At 37.5% G+C, this 21,228-nt stretch overlaps 1 protein-coding gene across 1 annotated transcript in view; it reads right to left on the reverse strand.

The window, feature by feature from the left end:
* col27a1b (collagen, type XXVII, alpha 1b) overlaps positions 1-21,228 on the reverse strand; it is a 115,004-nt gene that overhangs the window by 12,856 nt on the left and 80,920 nt on the right. The window contains exons 29-49 of the mRNA XM_056236916.1: positions 18,223-18,276; positions 17,524-17,568; positions 17,241-17,285; positions 17,112-17,165; positions 14,891-14,944; positions 8,850-8,903; positions 7,774-7,827; positions 6,535-6,588; positions 6,289-6,396; positions 5,083-5,136; positions 4,853-4,960; positions 4,514-4,567; positions 4,265-4,318; positions 3,494-3,550; positions 3,341-3,394; positions 3,178-3,231; positions 2,699-2,752; positions 2,291-2,344; positions 2,106-2,213; positions 1,883-1,990; positions 1,667-1,774 (exon numbers count right to left, since the gene is read on the reverse strand). Of these exons, the coding sequence (XP_056092891.1) occupies positions 1,667-1,774; positions 1,883-1,990; positions 2,106-2,213; positions 2,291-2,344; positions 2,699-2,752; positions 3,178-3,231; positions 3,341-3,394; positions 3,494-3,550; positions 4,265-4,318; positions 4,514-4,567; positions 4,853-4,960; positions 5,083-5,136; positions 6,289-6,396; positions 6,535-6,588; positions 7,774-7,827; positions 8,850-8,903; positions 14,891-14,944; positions 17,112-17,165; positions 17,241-17,285; positions 17,524-17,568; positions 18,223-18,276 (1,389 nt within the window). The remainder of the gene's footprint in view (positions 1-1,666; positions 1,775-1,882; positions 1,991-2,105; positions 2,214-2,290; positions 2,345-2,698; positions 2,753-3,177; positions 3,232-3,340; positions 3,395-3,493; positions 3,551-4,264; positions 4,319-4,513; positions 4,568-4,852; positions 4,961-5,082; positions 5,137-6,288; positions 6,397-6,534; positions 6,589-7,773; positions 7,828-8,849; positions 8,904-14,890; positions 14,945-17,111; positions 17,166-17,240; positions 17,286-17,523; positions 17,569-18,222; positions 18,277-21,228) is intronic.

The raw sequence follows: 21,228 nt of genomic DNA on the forward strand, positions 1-21,228 counted from the left end.
CTCAAACGAAAGCAATGCTGTCTACATTGGATGCGGCGAGGGGCGACGCTACACAACAAATGACCAACAGTAAACTGATCGCGCGCGCTCTGTTTCTGGCGCACTTCAAGCACTCGCTGGGCGGGGGAAGATTGATGCGCCGGACCGGAGTCGGGGGACTTAGTTAAGTTTTTGTGGAGTTGTTTTGCTTTATTTTGTAGTATTTCGAATTAATGGTTTTAAAATAGTATTAGTAAAAAAACATTTTTTTTTTTTTTAAATTCACTCGTTCACTCATTTTGGCGCCCCTATTGAGTGGTGGCGCCCTTAGCATTTGCCTATACCGCCTATGCCACGGGCCGGCCCTGACATCCCCCACACCATTACACCACCACCACCAGCCAGCACAGTGGTAAGGCAGGATGGATCCATGTTATCATTCTGTTTACGCCAAATTCTGACTCTAACATCTGAATGTCTCAACAGAAATCGAGACTCATCAGACCAGGCAACATTTTTCCAGACTTCAACGGTCCAATTTTGGTGAGCTTTTGCAAATTGTAGCCTCTTTTTCCTATTTGTAGTGGAGATGAGTGGTACCCAGTGGGGTCTTCTGCTGTTATAGCCCATCCGCCGCAAGGTTGTGTGTGTTGTGGCTTCACAAATGCTTTTCTGCATACCTCGGTTGTAACGAGTGGTTATTTCAGTCAAAGTTGCTCTTCTATCAGCTTGAATCAGTCGGCTCATTCTCCTCTGACCTCTAGCATCAACAAGGCATTTTCGCCCACAGGACTGCCACATACTGGATGTTTTTCCCTTTTCACACCGTTCTTTGTAAACCCTAGAAATGGTTGTGCATGAAAATCCCAGTAACTGAGCAGATTGTGAAATACTCAGACCGGCCCGTCTGGCACCAACAACCATGCCACGCTCAAAATTGCTTAAATCACCTTTCTTTCCCATTCTGACATTCAGTTTGGAGTTCAGGAGATTGTCTTGACCAGGACCACACACCTAAATGCATTGAAGCAACTGCCATGTGATTGGTTGATTAGATAATTGCATTAATGAGAAATTGAACAGGTGTTCCTAATAATCCTTTAGGTGAGTGTATATATACACTACCATTCAAAAGTTTAGGGCCAGTAAGATTTTAATTATTTTTTTAAATGAACACGTTCATGTAGCAAGGATGCATTAAATAGATCAAATGTGAAAGTAAAGAAAATGTTAAAATAAATGTTAAAATATTTCAATGCTGTCCTTTTGCACTTTCTATTCATCAAAGAATCCTGAAAGATTGTATCAGTTTCCACAAACATATTAAGCAGCACAACCATTTTCAACAGTGATAATAATAAAATAATAATGTTTCTTGAGCCTATGTAAACATTAGAGACTTGTTTAAAAAAATTAAACATAAAAAAACCTAAAGTGTTGAATGGTAGGGTACAGTATATCATCTAGGTAGGTGCACTGTGTCATTGTTAAAAAGTCAAAATGCTGTAATTGTCCAGTCAGAATCAAGTATTTTAGAGAGTTGTGTAAGAAGTTACTGCCTGATTGCAGCAATTATGTTTGATTTTTAGAGATTCATCATTTAAGCAATCTGACATCATTGGAGCAATATTTTGTTGATGTGGTTGTCCTATTTGTAATGGATCGATAACGGACAAGCGATACTCACAGGTTGCCCTTTGACTCCTCGGTCACCTTGTTTTCCAGGAAATCCCATTCCCCCATTAAAACCTCTTTTGCCTGGAGGTCCAGTTTGGCCAGGGATGCCCCTGTCACCCTAAGTCACAACATAGTGGAATGTTTAAGCTAAAACCAGCATATATTGTGCAGATAGGGGTGACACACAAACACAAAGAGCAGGTCACTATCCATATAAGCAAGTTACCTTTGGGCCAAAAGAGCCTTGAATTCCTGGCAAACCTGGTACACCTGCATTTCCTTGAGGACCTGGTTTTCCAGGAAGACCAACCTCCCCATCACTACCATGCTCACCCTAACGCACATAATAGAGGAGGAAAAACAAACCAAAACATCACAAACCACAAAAAGCACCTGGGCCATATAAAGTGTTACATTGAGAGCATTGAGAATTACATTCATTGTCTTACTGGCATTCCTTTAGCTCCATCTTTCCCGAGGGCTCCATCAACCCCAGGATAACCCTCAAGACCCTCACGACCAACAACTCCTCTGGGACCAGGAAGACCAACAGGACCCTGTGGGAGAATCACAACTGTTGTAGGTTTATCATGATGTCACTGAACTCAGTTCAGTGTGTAAGAAACGTACTTACAGGAGACCCTTGATTTCCAGATGCACCACGAAGACCGTTTTTGCCTTTTGGACCCTGAATAAAATCGGTTATTCAGTTGAGATGGATATAATGGCCTGGTTTCACAATCAAGGCTTAGATTAAGCCAGGATTAGACCTTAGTTCAGTTAGGACATTTAAGTAGATTTAATAAACATGCCTTAGAAAAAAAAACATTACTAGTGTGCATCTTGAGACAAAACAATGGCACTGACATATTTTAAGATATATGTCAGTGCAAGTTGCTTTCAGTTAAAACAGCTCAAACATGCATTTTAGTCTGGGAATAATCTTAAACATTGTCTGTGAAACCGGGGGTATATGATTTAAAATAGAGGCCATGTGTGTGCACATTATCAACATAATGTTTGTGTTCACATGGTATATTACTTTATTGCCTTTGGATCCTTTAGGCCCTGGAAACCCTCTAGGGCCTGCATTTCCCTGTGGTTAGAGACAGGGAAAATAAGATGAACAAAATTATGAAAATTTATATTTTAGAATTCAGTTTAAAGCAGGGTTATTATCGTTAACTAAACCCATAAAAAATGTTCATTATTTGAAATAAAATTAACATTTACTGAAATAAAATAAATTATAAAAAACTTCAACATTCTTTTTATTTATTTCAGCTAGTTGCCAAAGCAACATTTCTCATTTTCATTTAGTTTAAGCTGAAGTACTAAAATAACTAAAACTAAATAAACTAAAACTAAAAACCATTATTAAATTACTATAAACTTAATAAAACAATAAAAACTATACAGAGGTAAAATCTAATTTAAAATATGAAGAAAACTATAATAGCATATCAAAAAGATATTAAATAACACAGGTTTAAAGATGTAATTATTGGTAGATTTACTCACAGGGAGTCCAGGAGCCCCCGGGTTTCCTCTTTCTCCATGAACACCTTCATGACCCTTTTAGATTTAAAAATTGAAATTCAAAAATTGACATACAAAGTATATTTAATTAGTTATCTATTTATTCAAAAACATATGTGTATAAAATAAAAAGCAAAAAACTTACTGGGTATCCAGGGTCACCTGGCTCTCCCCTTTCTCCTCTGTTGCCGACAGTTCCCTGAATCCCAATGAAAACCAAACACATTGATCAGTTTGGCATCCAGAATTCTCCCAAAACAAGACATAAATGTGTAGTAAATCTAGCGGACTGACTCACGATGTCACCTGAAGGACCAGGTGGACCTTCAACCTTCCCGTCATCTCCTTGCTCTCCCTGAAAATAGTATAAATTGATTTAAGCATTAATTTCTGAAATTTTCTACCTAAAATATTGTATATAGTTGGCCATGTGCTGTGTATGTCGTCCTAAGGTAAAACAACATCAATAAATTAGAGTTGATAAAAATCTGGAAGGTGATTTAAAAGAAGGTTATACTCCAAAGTCCATTTAGATTTTTGGAAAATACAATGTTTGTTTTTATTATCCAAAACAAAGAAATCATCTGTTAGATTTCTTGGGCTTCTGAAACTAGCTTCTAGTTATAAGAAATCTTGGTAACACTTTATTTTAAGGTGCTTGTAATAAGCAGTAATTAACAGTTAATAAGACACTTATTAGACCTTATAAGATGCATATAAGCATTAACTAATTATAATAAATAAATAAATAAAAATAAAAAAAATTCTCAAGTATCAATACATTGCACTTTTAGAACAGCCGAACAAACATAAATGGTAACACAAACTCCCAGTCCCTTAAAAATTGACCTTCCCAAGAGGGAGTAGTTTCCCTGATCTCTTCAGGGCCTGGACCTTTAATTAACCCTTATATGAAGTAGTTAATGCTTATATGCATCTTATATGCATCTTATAAGGTCTTATAAGTGTCTTATTAACTGTTAATTACTGCTTATTACAAGCACCTTAAAATAAAGTGTTACCAAGATTTCTTATAACTGTTACCGAAATCTTTTTAGATTTTTTTTACCTTTTCACCTTTTGGTCCTGGGGATCCCATTGGACCTTGTGGTCCTTGATGACCCTAAAGTAAAAATTAAAGAAAAGAAGTGACGTATGGAACCATTTGAGCACTCAAAGACAAGTCAACTAGCTCTAACAAGCCCTATTAACTCAGAAGAACTTCACATGATGCAGAGCAGATGTTTCGACTTTGTAGCCCTTTATGCTGAGGTAAAATAAAGTTTTATAAGTCATGTCTATGTTAAATAACACTTACTTCATATCCCACTAAACCCAGTTCTCCTTGCTGACCCATTTTTCCTGGAGCACCCTGAAAATGATAGCCATGGGATCTGAGTTAGTTTCAGATAGCAAAATAAGACATTGCATTCTTGCCAAAACGAAACACAAATATTAGCATTTTCTGTGGTATGTTGATGTAATATGAGATGTTTAAAATCAAACAATATATCTCTGACAAGGCTTTTTCAGAGAAAAGCATTTATAATTATTTCTCTCTTCCTCTTTTCATGCCGTTTCGGTTGGCGGCATTGACGTAGCACATTAAAATATGATTTTGCAGAAGACAGCCCTTTGAAAACAACAATGTATGTACCATAAATCCAGTAGTTCCTCTGCTTCCTTTTGGCCCGATGAAACCCATGGAACCTTGCTCTCCCATTGGTCCAGTCTCGCCAAGGTGACCCTGGTGACCTTTGCTGCCCTGAAATGAATTTAAGCATCATTTATACTCTACATTTGGAAGAACACACACTGATATCTAATGATATGTACTGAGAGTGTTGATGGGTAACCATGTAAACTGAAATGTCAAACATAAAATACCTTCTCTCCAGGTTTTCCCCTCTCACCAATTTTTCCAGGTTTACCCTCAGGGCCCTGCAATTAACATTACAGAGTTGACAAACTGCAAAAACGAATAGAGCAATATCTCTAGAGTGAATGATCAAACTCTAAGAGTTTGATCATTCAGCACAACCACAAGGATGTGCAGTTTGTCTTTGCTGTCATCCAACATCACTTCTTCAATAAAACTTTAAAGCATGTGGTACAGCAATATAAAGTGACCTAGAGTGAAATGGTTTATACCAGTCCTGCAGAGAAACTGCTGAAACCAGCCTAAGGTGGTTAACCCTAACCTAACTCTAACCCAGCCTGACCAGCTATACGTAAGTGACCAAAACTTCTCTAAAACCTGCAAACCAAACCAGCCTGACTTCTCAAAACAATCTAATTTAGTGGTAAACTATTTTTTTTTTAGCAGGCTTAGATTTGCTTAATTTTCCATCCCAGAATTTACAGTTTTAGCAATTGCTAACACACTGCTATTCCTAAACTATAAACACGATCTCAAGAATACACCAACTAACATACCTCAAACTTTTCGGTCAAAATCAAATATTTTTAAATAATAATTATATAAAAATTATATTCTCTTTTGACACAAAACCTAACAAATACACAGACTATCTTCCTGCCTAGTGAACACTAGTGAGATCAATTCATAACACTGTAACAAAAACATCTTACTGGGTTCTGACTTACAGCTCAGTGACTTACAGCTCAGTGACTATTTACACTACAGTAAAAGTAGTTTTGCTACTTCATGTTTACTCATGGATAAATGTGTGCTATTTGAGTTCACATTGTGACACTTGAGTTATTTATATTATGTGTTTGTGTTTTATGAATAAGAACATGGTTAAACCCGTGTAAAATGAGGCCATTCTTATGTAGTTTTTCAGAAATCATTAATACAATTTGAATGTGTGTGAAACAGGTGAAATGTGCTGAGCGTTTTGAGAAATATTTCTTTGTTTTGAGAACTGAAAGAATGCTTTGGGAAATGTGCCAAATGAATCAGTTACTGGTAGTATGTTAGAAATCGAGGAAACTGTAATAACAAGCAAAATACCACAATCAATAACTTTTTTTCTTACCGCTAAATATGCAAAAACAATAGCACTGTAAGGCGCACATGAATATCTCAACAAAATGATCTGATATTTCCAAATAGAAAAGAGCAAGCACCTTGATGCCTATTAAGCCAGGATCTCCAGGACGCCCTTCCGTTCCTTTAAATCCGATGGCTCCTTTTTCACCTGTTTCTCCCTCCATTCCAATATCCCCCTTTTCACCCTAGAGACAACAACACTTGTTGATACTTAGGGTCAATAAAATATTATCTATCCAAGCAAAGAACTAAACAATGTTTACAGACATCTTAATTAAGTGATCATGCAAAAAAAAAAAAAAAAGATTTGTCAGTTTTCTGACCTTAGCTCCATCAGGACCGCTCAGACCAGCCTCTCCATCAAGCCCAGGGTCACCCTAAACGAGAGATTTGTTTAAATAAATTCACTGTACTACTTTAAAGAGACAGATATGGACTTTAATCTGGGTAGATGCCACATTTAACTTGACACAAATGAAAACAATGCTGTGAGGGACAAACGTGTAGTTTCAAGGTTGCATCTAATAAACCATCCCTTGTGAAAAACAAGTACACTTTATCCTCCTTTTAAAAAGAGTATGTGAGTACGAGTAAGGAAATAATATACCTTAAAAATATACTTAAGTATGAACTGAATGTAAAGTTGTTGTTTTTTACACTTAATTGCATGTTAATTGAAATTAAATGCAATTAGCTGAACTTTACAGTGTTTTTTTGACCCACTGAAGTAGGACTTAAGTACATATTTATATATAATTTTATAATTGTCTTTGAAATATGGTAAAAGTGTACTGCTGTATACATATACTGACATGCATTCATGGTAAACTAAAATATACTTAAGTGTCTTAATTATACTTAAGTGTATAAGTGTCATTTCTATTGAAACTTCACGTATTTAAATACATTTGTAAATTACACAAGTACCTTACATGTGCTTTAGTATGCCAACACAAAATAAGTGTACAGTAAAATTACAAAGTGCACATTTTAACAGTGTACTCTCTTTAAATACACTTTAGTACTATTAAGTACTGTTTAAAAAACAAATACTTGTAATATTTGAAGTATACTGGAAGTGCACATTCAATATAATTAAGCACAAATTACTGTAATGTGTTGTGTAGGAGTTGGCTGGTTATAGCCACTTCCACTGGTTACCCAACTGTTTTGATGATCCACTGATTGCTAATAGTTTAAAGAATGTTTGTGTGAACAATGGATGTGCATTCTGAAGAAGGCTGTGCAAAGCCGAAACACTTTTGCCCCCGGTTAAGGACTTAAGCCTAGTCCATGACTAAAATGCATGTTTCAGCTGTTTTAATTAAAACTGAAAGCAACTTGCACTGACATATCTTACATATATATGTATGGCAAACAACATGAGTGGCTTGGAATTTTTGTTGTTTCATAATTAAGCACACTTCTTTTTCATAAAGAATGTTTTTTATTCTGTATATTGTAAATTTTTTTGGAAATATGTATGTATTTTAAGTGTTATTAAATTAAATATGGCATCTCTCCTGAATAAAGCCATTTGCAGCTAAAATGAAGAAACCTACTCGAGCTCCAATCAAGCCTTGCTCGCCAATAATCCCAGGAGATCCAACTGCACCCTAGAAAGTGTGGAAAAAAGTTACTCCATTTTGTGACCAAGTATTGACATTTTAACATCATTCATTTTATAACAATACTGGGAGATTATTGTGGAAGAAATTTCATCAGTATATGTTTTATTAAATGTTATCCTTATTGAACATTGTACTATATGTTTGCATTTTCTCTGTTTAACTTTTCTATATTAATGTAATTGCTTAGAAAGGCAGTAATAATTTTTCCGAGGATTGCATGTGACCGCATGCTTCTCTGCTGATGTAATAGAACAAAGAACAGTTATTGATCTTATGGATATGACCATTATATGTGTGGGTGACGAGAGCCTCTGCCATAAGGAATGTGACCATTATATGTGTTAAAGGACAAGTTCGGTATTTTACACTTTATCGTATTTTTTGTCCAAGTCGAGAAGATCTTTTGCAGCGATTTTTGTGTGAGCATATCAGTGAACACCCTTGACCACTCGGTGAGTTTCACGTCTTTGTAAACTAAAGTTTAATGCGTTTTAGGAAGGATTGTTCCAGTGCACCTATGCAACCATTGTGGAGGTAGGGGGGGGGGGTATGCAACCACAGAAACCGAAAATTCTCGAGCCAGCAGCATGTGTCCAAATTTCAATCTTAACCGTTCTATTTCACCAGAAACGATCTTAAAACAGGGCTTTAAGTGTAAAATACCGAACTTGTCCTTTGAGTGCTTGATAGGGGGGCCTCTGCCTTCAAGGGTAGAATATAATGAACAAAGTCTAAACAATGGTCCATGTATGGTTGAAAATACTTTGATTGGCCTAGAGCGATAACTTTTGGGCAGTCAAGAACTATAAAGGAGAAAGGATGCCCTCTCTTCACTGTCACACTCTGCAGCCACTCTGTATGACTGTATTATTGCTGGCCTTTCCTTGCATCTGCATATGATCATAGTAACCTCACTATGGTAAATGTTGGACATGACATCATTGCACAGCGGCTACAGCACACTAATCAGCATTAAGTACCATGTATGAGAAAACAGGGGATTTCACCTTCTCTCCTGGTTCACCTGGTAAGCCCTGCTCTCCAACCTTCCCAGGTAAACCCTGTCACACAAACCAGGAAACTAATGAACGCTGAGCGTTTAGCTTTCTGAATCTTGCTACAGTCTTTGATCCCTCACAGCAAACAAAACATGTGGGAATAATGGATAGGTAATTAGAAACAAGGCGCATATGTGGGACAAAATCTGTTTCTTATTTCTGGAACAGTATTTTAATTAGCAAAGCCAAGCCAAGCTAAGCTAAGCGTTGTCTAATGCCACTTAAGGACAACAATTGTTTACAGGAACCAAAACTAATTTGGCATTGGCAAAATTTGGGCATAATGATAATTGTTTGTTTAAAAAAAACATAAAGAGAGTAGGGTAGAGGGTCATAATGGGAAATAACACAGCTGGAGAAGTAAATAACAAACTGACTTAACACTGCTGGAAGTACAATATAAAAGCAACACGTTCTCACACCCAACTCGTCACTTGGCGCTTGGTGAGGATCCCTCTGCGTCACATTTTTAACGCACAGGGTACCCCTTTAGCATCATTTTTCGACACACAGGGTACTCCATTCCTTTCTGTTGTTTGCCTTATGTGTCAGATCAACACGCATAATTCTTTGCATTTGTAAAAGCAGACATGATTTTATAAATATTTTTAAGCTACTTTTACAGTCAAACCAAAAATTATTCAGACACCAGATATAATTTTTGATATTTTTCTAGTGGATGCAGGACACTATACTTAATTTATGTAAGTGAGGATAGCAAGGTGTCTGAATACATTTTGGTTTGACTCTATATTGTGGAGCAACTACTAACCCCACTCCAACCCTAAACGAAACTTACCAATTCACAAAATTAACGGAATGCATAGCTGATATAAAAAATTGGATGACCAGTAATTTCCTACTACTAAATTCTGAAAAAAAACAGAGATTCTAATTATTGGACAAAAAACTTCCACACGTAATAACCTAGAATACTGTCTAACACTTGATCGCTGCTCTGTTAAGTCTGTTAAGTCTTCGTCGTCAGTTAGGAACCTGGGTGTGCTCTTTGATACCAATCTTTCATTTTAAAGTCACGTGTCAAGTATCTTTAAAACTGCATTTTTCCATCTTAAAAACATATCTAAATTACGCCATATGCTCTCATTAACAAATGCAGAACAATTAGTTCATGCGTTCATGACATCAAGACTAGATTATTGTAATGCTCTACTGGGTGGTTGCCCGGCACGCTTAAAGGTATTGTAGGTAGGAATTTTATAAAAAACCTTTTTTCCAAATTTGTTTAAACTTTCTGTATATATCAATGCATAATAAAAATCTAAGTACTCTGAAAAAGAAAGTATAAAAATCAAGTGTCTGTAGACCTCTCACGACTGTTTTAAAGACAGCTCATTATTTCCATTCACTCCACCCCCTCCCTTCTGGGCTCCTTCCAAAGCCACGCCCCAAAAACACATGAACGCGCGACTCCGACCGTGAGCTGAAGACGCATTATTTACCTGAGACGAGCGGAGAGGAAGGAGCGCAGTGCATGTAGTGACATCATGTCAGAATCACATGTAATAAAAAAATCTAACTTTATCATTATGAAGATAAACAAATAAGATGTATTTTAGTACTCACTATCAAGCTAGCATATTGATATTGGTAAAGTTTAATATATATATTTATTGATTCGCTAACGAGCTAGTTATCTATAAGGCAAAGCTAAAAACAGGTTGCATGATACACGTTTTTCCATTGCCATCATTTACACTGTGATGAAGATGAATTTCGTGTAACATTCATAACATACCGTACGGTGTTCTGCATGTAAGAGTTTCCATGATGAAAGTATTGTTGACTCTGATGAGGACTATCTGATAATCACTCTCCAGAGACAAGTACCGCATCGTCAGCTCGAGGACAGATCCGGGGTCGAGGGCGAAGCAGAGGAGGTCGTCACAAGGCGTCACTTTTCAGCCCCTTGAGGTCTCTCAGTTCTCGCCATCGCTGGGAAGCCACGCCAATATTGACACGCGTTTTATTTCGTTGTTTATCCAAAGACTTTTTGTTCATTACCTTTTTTAGTAACGTTACTGTCTTCCTTTTTTTGCCTGGTTAAGGTTTGCCTTCGCGAACTGCATTATGATTGGTCTTTCTCTGCCATTGTTTTGCTATTCCTAGGTTCCGTGCCTCTTGAATTTCTCAAATCAAATGGAAACGTGCAAGTGGGCAGGGCCTGTGTGGCAAAAGGGTGGTTGCCATGGTTGCGAGAGAGTGACAGTCGCCTAAGCAAATCCTTTGTTTCGTCCCGGAAGGAAATAATGAGCTGTGTTTAGTGCAGATTAAACGGTCTAGAGTCACTCGATTTGTATACTCTTTTTATCAGAGTACTTACATTTTAATTATGCATTGATATATACAGAAAGTTTAAACAAATTTGGAAAAAAGTTTTTTTTATAAAATTCCGACCTACAATACCTTTAATAAACAGACTACAGCTAGTTCAAAACGCAGCAGCTCGAGTTCTAACCAGAACCAGGAAATATGACCATATTAGCCCGGTTCTGTCAACACTGCATTGGCCGCCTATTAAACATTGTATACATTTTAAAATACTGTTGATTACTTACAAAGCACTAAATGGGTTAGCTCCACAGTACTTGAGTGAGCTTTTAAAGCATTATAGTCCTTCACGTCTATTGCGATCTCAAAATTCCGGCCAGTTGATAATACCTAGAATATCAAAATCGACTGCTGGCGGTAGATCCTTTTCCTATTTAGCACCAAAACTTTGGAACAGTCTTCCTAACATTGTCCGGGAAGCAGACACACTCTGTCAGTTCAAAGCTAGACTAAAAACACATCTCTTTGACCTAGCATACACATAATACATTATAGACTTCTATAATTCAATGTTAGGCTGCATAGATTAGGTCAGCCGGAACTGGGAACACTTCCCTTAAATCCAGATGTACTCGTTACACCATAAGAAGAATGGCATCTACGCTAACTTTAGTGTCTTTGTTTATCCCGAGGTTTTTCCCGCAGCCTGCCGGATCCAGGCCGTATCCAGATCTGACGAAGGAGATTCGCCTGGACCCGATGACAATGCAGTGCTGAAGTGTCAACTATCCTCTCCCTATGGAGGATCCCTTTCCCACTCTACAGATTAAGCGTTGTTGAAAATCCGGTTTGCATACCCCGAAGTGATAAAATAAAACAAAATTCTTTATCTAATGTATAGGCAAGACAAGTAGTTTGTTTAGGCATGGTTTGTAGGGAAATTACAAACCTGCGCACACATATTCAAACGAATATAACTATAGAATACATTTTTAATGTGAAATGTGACGGCCATCCGGTCACAGGTTCGCGTTTAACCCTCTGGAGTTCTTCGTTTTCCAGTCACACTCAAGACCTTCGCGGTCAAAAGTGACCGGACCCCTGAAATCAATTTTTATTTTTTTTCAGTAAAATCAATGAAATTTATTTTTGTTCAATAATATTTTTTCTTTTTCTTTTTTGTGTTTTGAGAGAATTTTATGAAAATAATTAATATTTATGCAATAATTATGATCAATTTTTTCCCATTGAATATAATAGAAAATTTATATATATATATTATTTTTATTATTTTTTAATTAATGCTGTATTTCAGGTTAAAGTGGATCCTTGGCCTATAGAAAACATTTTTTTAAATCACATTGGAGCCATCTGGTGGATGTAGTGAGCATAATTATCATGCAATATCATATTTTAACCACTAGATGGATTTACAGCCTCTGTAGAAAGGCTTGTGAATTCTAGTTGTTTTTGCACATATTTGCCTATTTTTTTTCAGGTTGTGGATTTTAATTTATAATAAGTGATTCTCAAAGACTATTTTTGTCAAGTTTTTTGTTTGTTTGGTTGTTTTATTTTATTTTTAAAAAATAAAATAAAAATTATATTATTTTCGCATAGACATGAAAATCACTATCCAAACTTAAATGGTTGTAATTCAAGAATGCTTTGGAATATAGACCTATGGTTGGTATGGAAAGTGAAACAGAAAAAAAGTTATGAAAGTTTGAGTTAATAAAAATGAACAATGTAAATTTTTTATTATTTATATTTTATATAAAATATATATATTATAAAATATATTTTACTCTAAAACTGCAAGAAAATGAAAGCCAAAAATCTTAAGAAGTTGTGTTCCAAATTTTAGGTTGATATCTCAAAAAATAAGCTTTCAGTCAAGATTTTATTTTGGCGCATACCAAACTTTTTCACTAGATGCATGGAACGCCAAGCTTCCTTACTGACCATATAAGGGCGCCTCCATTTTCATATATGTTTTGAGTGATCTGAACCATGTATTTCCATAATTTTCATACAATTTATGAAGTAGACATCCTATTCAGAAGTAGTATGGGTAGTTTGACAGTATTTGATTTGAATTCAACCTCTAATAAACACATCAAAAGAGCACATATGTGCTGCAATAGGCCTGGAGGTTACTAAGAATTCCATCGTTTGATCTTACACTGTGTGTGTGTGTGTGTGTGCGTGTGTTCAAGAGAGAGAGACATAGTGTGTGACCTTTGCATTTTGGACCCAATGTCTCCCCTTTATTTGATTCATTGATTTGATTTCACATATTCTCACATTTCTCTGTTACAGTTTCACCAGTCTCATATTTCCCTATGTGTGTGTGTCTGTGTCTGTGTGTGTGTGTGTGTGAGCATGTCTATTTTGCAACCTTGATGGCTTACAGTCTCATGCTTTCATATCTGTGTGCTTTTTATTCCTTACATTGATGAATAATTGCTTTTATTTCACACATTTCCCAAAATTAGCTTTTGCAATGACACACGTTCATTTGTGTGTGCGTGTGTTTTTGTGTGTATAAGTGTGTGTGTGTGTGAGTGTATTTGTCTGTTTTGCACTCTTGATGTTTTAGAGATTCACCCCTTCACTGTGTTATGCTTTTTTTCTGCATCGTGGCTGATTTGTAGATTGAACGCACAAAAAACCTCTGTATTTTCATATTTTTGCCATTTTCCCATTCATATCCTATGGCCGGTCATTTTTGACCGAAGGCCATGAGTGTGACTATTTTTTTTACGACCACTTAGACTTTTCAAATCATGTCCCCAATTTTTTTGTGTGTTCATATACTAAGTACCATAAAAGTCACCAAGTTTCGTACCATTCCGATGAAGCTACGATTTTGAACATTTTTTTATTTAAAAAATTCCGGTCGGAAACGACCGAAGAACACCAGAGGGTTAAAGTCTGTTTAGAGAGAACGCCGTCGTCTTAGTGGCCCCTAATGTAATAACAAATGATAATTTTGCTGGAAGTGAATCAATCAAAACCAACTTTAGCTGGAAATAACATTAATCGCTAAAAATCGCTATAAAGCCAAAACAATCTCTGTTACCGTAAATTGTATGTTTATCTCTGTAAAGCTGCTTTGAAACAATCTCCATTGTTAAAAGCGCTATATAAATGAAGATGTCTTGACTTGACTAAACCTGAAGGTGTGAGAATAAACATGAAACACGTGATCGTCAAGCGGTGAATCCGGCCAATCGTGGAACAGCTGTGTCGTCATCAGAGCTCGTGCAGCCACTCTTGAGAAGCTGTCCAGAATGAAACAGCCGGCTGCACTCGAATCGCTCTCGCAGTACTTTAATGGCATACGTCACAGTTACGTAGCATCGGCGCTGTCTCAAGTCGGACAAAATTTCTAACCGGCAAGCACTGCTTCAAGTCAGCCGCCGATCGGTCTGCGCAAGTTGAACAAGCCAATGCAATTTTACTATCAAAGCTGATATTACGTTTCTTCAGGCGGCAATTTTTGAATCTGTGGCTGTGTATAGCGTCTATGGCAGAAGGTTTCTCATTGAAAACAATGGAGTACCCTGCGCGTCAAATAGTGAAGCCGAAGGGTCCTGACCAAGCATCAATATGTGACAAGTTGTGAGTAAGAACGTGTTGCAACACCATAAAACACATCGACACATATCTGTAGATTATATAAAGAATCTTACCACTGCTCCAGTCTCACCCAATGGACCTAATACTCCAGGTGACCCTTGAGGACCCTATTAGGAGACAGAAGACATATATAAAAACTGCCATTCAAAAGATTTGGGTCAGTAAGATTTGGCATTAAATTTATCAAAAATTACATTTATAATGGTACAAAAGATTTAGATTTCATATAAATGCCATTCTTTTTGAATTTCTATTCATCATAGAATCCTGAAAAAAGCATCACGGTTTTCACAAACTGTTTTCCACATTGATAATAATAAGAATAATTTATTGAGCACCAAATCAGCATATTAGAATGATTTCTGAAGGATCATGTGACTCTGAAGTAATGGCTGCTGAAAATACAGCTTTGCCATCACAGGAATTATTTTTAAAAAATATATTTAAAAAGAAAACGGTTATTTTAAATTCTATTACTATGACAGGCATCTGAAATCACAATCAAATCACAGCAATTACATTGACCGGCGACAGCCCGTGAATCATTAATGTGAATGATTAGCATGCGACCTGGAAGTATAAAAGGGCGCCTTGCAAACATGACAACATCCTTTTCGTCTTCAGGGACTGTTTTGTCTGTAACCGCTTTGAAAATCAGGTAATTATGAAATGCTTTCAGAAGTGTGCAGACCTGTGCTCAAGATATCTGAAGCCGGGTGACACACACGAACTGTGCACTTTTCTGTCTGGGAAGGAAGACCGCGCACAGGCAGTTCTCGAGGGAACTGCCTGTACAAATTGTGAGCATTTTTCTTTGTGAACGCTCCGCTCTCGTCTGTCCCTCTTCTCGAGAGAAGAGGGTTCAGCGTCTGGATGTCAGGTTCCCAGATGAAGCGCGCCGATCGCCTTGAAAGGGGTGTCATCCTCTCGGACGATGCGGCGGCTGACGAGGGTAAGCTGCAAATGGATGATGAAGTTTAAAAAAAAAAAAAAAAAAAAAAAAAAAGGAAAACTTAGTCCGGCAGCGAGTGCTCTCCCGGACAAACAGGAGATGGCTGATGAGGGTGGTGATAATAGGATATATCCTGTTTCTTCTCAGCCACCCTGCCCCGTGTATGCTGAGCTGGTTGGTGTTATGGAACGCGCTGCGGGCAGGCTGTAACTGACGCCAGGTCAGGCCGTCCTGGTGGCATTTCGGGGTGAGTACGTTTCCCTAAATATTGATTGGCTGGGGTTCCTTCGGGTTCCCTAGCCACATTCCCAAGAAGGGACCCCTTTTAACTGGAAGCTGTGGTTCCAGGGCCTGAGCAGGCCCAGGTAGGCCTTTCATTTAACCATGTTTATGGAGGTTTTCCTGCAAGGCTTATATCTTGGGGTATGACCGTAGGGAATGCTGTCACTGACAGCCCAGTGTGACCTGAGGGTGAGTGGTTCTAACATTTCATTGAATTGCTGGTTCGGACAGTTGTCACTGCCAATGGGCATGCACTCCCCTTAGCATGGTGGCGTGGGTATATCGTTCCCCAAAGCGTCATTCAACGCAGTGCGAGTTCCCTTTCGAAAGGGAACATCTCAGGTTACGACTGTAACCTATGCTACCTGAGAACAGGGAACGAGACACTGCGTCTCCTTGCCATGCCTCGGGGCCTGCCTACCAAACAGTCCCTTCAGACAAAAGGATATTGTCATGTTTGCAAGGCGCCCTTTTATACTTCCAGGTCGCATGTTAATCATTCACATGAATGATTCACGGGCTGTCGCCGGTCAATGTGATTGCCGTGATTTGATTGTGATTTCAGACACCTGTCAGACGGCGTTCCCCAAAGCGTCATTCGACGCAGTGTCTCGTTCCCTGTTCTCAGTTACAGTCGTAACCTGAGACGTTCTTTTCTACATTTTTTTTCTTGTTGAAAATCCTGTTTCACTTGAGAATACAATACATGCTGCCATTAGTTGTCACAATACAATGACATCATCAAACCTGACATGTCATATAGCATGTGAAGGCACCATTTGTAAATTGATCTGAACAGCGAAGGGGAACATGTTCAGTTTCTTACACAAAGTTACTGTATAGCTTTAGAAGACTTGGAATTGACTGTTTTATGGTGCTTTTTTTGGAGCTTTTTTTTGGTGTTTTGGAGCTTGACAGCCAAAGTCTCAATTCATTATATGGAAAAGAGCAACCAGCACATTCTTCAGCATTGCTTCTTTTGTGTTTCACTAAAAAAGAGAGATTATGACAGAATTACTCCTTTTTGCAGATGTACTTACAGGTTCTCCTAAGATGCCTTTTGCTCCAGGAGGTCCAGTTTGTCCTTGAATACCCTAGAAATGGATGAGTTTTGTGAACATTTAAAAAAATGTATGCTAATAAGGATATCAGTTACTTCATTTACTTACTGTAAATCCAGTTGGTCCTGTTTCACCAGTTTCACCAATTTTACCCTAATACACAAGAGAGAATCTCAGTGCTCCACTTAAACACTATACCACCTGCATGACCATCTTTCCTATAAGAACATTGTCAGCAAAACTAGATCTTCTGTGAAATGTTTTATTGGTCTTTCATGATCTGTTTTGCTTTCTGAAGAGCTAAGCATCAGCTAACCTTAAACTTTGTCCAGTATGCAATGATATCAAACTGACAGTTTCAAAATAAATCAAATAAAACCTGTAATTTTACCATTTGTCCATTGAAACCTTGTTTTCCTGGTGGGCCTTCAGGACCCTGCAAAAAAGGGACAGAATCCAAAACAGTCACCAACTATTTTCCAATGCAACACACTGAGAAACAAATAAAATGATCCTTCTTTATTCTGTTTGATTAAACCAAAACCAAGTATTTTGGAAATGTTTTGGATAAACCTTCAATGCACACTGTTTCCATCATTGAAAGGTTGATAAAAATGTTGTGCTGACGATTTAGATGTGTTTCATATGTTGTTTTGTTCTGTGGTAGGGAAAATGCAGTGCATGCCAGCATGGCAGAAGTCAGTTTCTTCATCTTGAAACAGCATAGCATCACAATGCTGTGTTCAACATGCACTATTTTACTTCGTACAGCTGTATCATGCACAGCCAGATATACTTTTTGAAGTTAACAAAGTATGACAAACCCATGAGAGTAAGATTGCTAACAATTACTAAACTAAATGTTTCAAAATCTAAAAATTAATTTGCCAGTAAAGATCAATATCAAAATAATCATATGCAGCTTCTAATTGTGTTTATAAAGAATTGTGAAATTGTGCACCTCCATGTCATTGGACCAAAAACAAGGTGTCTATTAATAACAATAGTTTAAGAATATGTAATCAAACTCATCCCTGTAGGATATCACACAGTAACTAAGCTCTATAAGAACCATTGCTGAACATTTTACCTTCATTCCCATTACTCCTTTTTCTCCAACTGGTCCATCTGGTCCCCTATCGCCCTGCATAGAATATTTGGAGGTGGGAATGGCATTAAGCATCAGACACATATGGGTGTAAGAAAATAATTAGTTGAACAGCAGAGGGCACACTTGTACAAACAAAGTTATTCTGAGATATCAGAGGTGATACACGGCCCGGGGTCAAGGGAAGAAGTTAATATTACTATCAAGCAGATGTACATTATGGCATTTTGTCAAAGGTTGACAAACCCATATAACAAAAAGACAACTCATTCAAAGTAATTTGTATGACTTATGGTCTTGACCGTGTCAAATATGGCGTTATTATCCTGTCCAATGTCGAGAGCGCATTATTGTAGCGCGAAAGTACATTAATATTATGCGCGAGCGTGAATCTCTCTGCTCGCGCGCGGAATATGATGTGCCGAGCGTGAATCTCTCTGCTCGCGCGCGGAATATGATGTGCCGAGCGTGAATCTCTCTGCTCGCGCGCGGGAACTGGGCACGCGCTCTCAGATACACTTCTCTTGTAAGAATTCTCTCTCTGGGCTGAGTGGGCTCGCTGCCTCGCTCAGAGAATATGCCTGCACTTAAAACGTGTTCAGTGCAATCGCGAATCGCTCCTCTTCCCCGCAGCTAACAATTTTAGGTTATAAGAACGTTTTCATAACGTTCCCATTAAGTTATAAAAACCTTATTTCTGAATGTTCTAGGGAATTTCAAAAAGTCCAGTTTTTTAGACGTTGTATTAACGTTATTTCTTGGTTATAAGAAAGTTCAATTCTCCCGTTATGTAAACGTTGTATTAATGTTATTTCCTGGTAATAATAACGTTAGAACGTTCAATTCTCCCTTTATGTTATAAGAACGTTATTCAAACGTTCAATTCTCCCATTATATAAACCTTCTCTTAATGTTTTTCTAAGATAATGAAAAACGTTTCATTCAATAAAAAAAACATTAAGAAATGTTTTAATAATTATTAAAACCTTTCTTAATGTTTTTTATATAACAAGGTAGCCTATATAATAGGCCTAGCCTATATGAAGAACCTAAAATAAATAAAAAAAGACCCATGAATCATGTCTATAATATGTGTAATGTAGTCCACTGAAGTCGAGTTGAATTGAACCCAAGTAGGCCTATAGTTTATTCCAGTAAACCGATTTGGGTTGAAGTGACCATATGAAATTAACATGAACATAAACTTGGACTAAACATAGAATCACCAACAATGGTACAGGGAACAAAGCTAGACAAGAGACAATGGGAACACAAGGACAAGGATTATGACCAAAAACAACCAATGACATCCACAAGTTAAAGTTAATTTAATTTATATAGCTCATTTTTACAACAATTTCCAAGTTTATGTTCATGTTAATTTCATATGGTCACTTCAACCCAAATCGGTTTATTGGAATAAACTATAGGCCTACTTGGGTTCAATTCAACTCGACTTCAGTGGACTACATTACACATATTATAGACATGATTCATGGGTCTTTTTTATTTATTTTTGTCTTAATTTTAAAATCTGAAAGTTCTTGTTTTAGGTTCTATAGGCCTATTATATAGGCTACCTTGTTATGAATGAAACGTTTTTCATTATCTTAGAAAAACATTAAGAGAACGTTTATATAATGGGAGAATTGAACGTGTGAATAACTTCTTATAAGTTAACCAAGCAAGAACGTTAATACAACGTTTATATAAAGGGAGAATTGAACGTTCTAACGTTATTATAACCAGGAAATAACATTAATACAACGTTTACATAACGGGAGAATTGAACGGTCTTATAACCAAGAAATAACGTTAATACAACGTCTAAAAAACTGGACTTTTTGAAATTCCCTAGAACATTCAGAAATAACGTTTTTATAACTTAATGGGAACGTTATGAAAACGTTCTTATAACCTACAATTGTTAGCTGGGGAAGAGGAGCAATTCGCGATTGCACTGAACACGTTTTTAAGTGCAGGCATATTCTCTGAGCGAGGCAGCGAGCAGAGAGAGAATTCTTACAAGAGAAGTGTATCTGAGAGCACGTGCCCAGTTCCCGCGCGCGAGCAGAGAGATTCGCGCTGGGCATATCATATTCCGCGCGCGAGCAGAGAGATTCACGCTCGGCACATCATATTCCGCGCGCGAGCAGAGAGATTCACGCTCGGCACATCATATTCCGCGCGCGAGCAGAGAGATTCACGCTCGCGCATAATATTAATGTACTTTCGCGCTACAATAATGCGCTCTCGACATTGGACAGGATAATAACGCCATAGTCAAATCTCCAACTCACCAGGGGCAAAAACCTGAATGAATGCAGCTTTAAAGACCACTGTGAAACATTAGCTTTTCACATCATGGAAGTTCAGTTACAGCACCCATTATATTTCCATTGTGATGATTCATAAGCTTTATGAAAAATGTAGAGCCACAGCTGGGTGATCTCTGACTTTGAGGGATTTCTTTGTCTGAAAGGTGGAAACAGTGATCAATGGGGATATTATTATGGCTGCAACCACTGTGGCTCCTGCCGAAGAACAGACGCATGGTGCTCCTTTGACAGCACTGGTTTTGAGGGCCAACACAACACTGTTGCCTCGGTTCTCCTGATCTGATGTCATTCAGGAAACCTTTGACCTTTCAGAGGCTAATAACAATATTTGGACTGATGGGAATCAGGCCTGGACCAAAACTTCATCGTAAAATATTTAAAGGGATAGTTCACCCAAAAATGAAAATGTTATCATAATTTACTCACCTTCAAGTTGTTCCAAACCAGTATGAGTTTCTTTCTTCTGTTGAACACAAAATAAGATATTTTGAAGAATGTTGGTAACCACCAGACTGTTGACGGAAAAACATACTATGGAAGTCAATGGCTACCTTCAACTGTCTGGTGGTTACCAACATTCTTCAAAATATCTTCTTTTTATATCTATCTATTTTTGGGTGAACTATCCCCTTAAGGGTATTTCTGAATC

This window comes from Rhinichthys klamathensis, unplaced genomic scaffold (assembly GCF_029890125.1).
Source record: "Rhinichthys klamathensis goyatoka isolate OS25496 unplaced genomic scaffold, OSU_Roscu_1.1 h1tg000019l_1, whole genome shotgun sequence".
Lineage (NCBI taxonomy): Eukaryota > Metazoa > Chordata > Actinopteri > Cypriniformes > Leuciscidae > Rhinichthys > Rhinichthys klamathensis.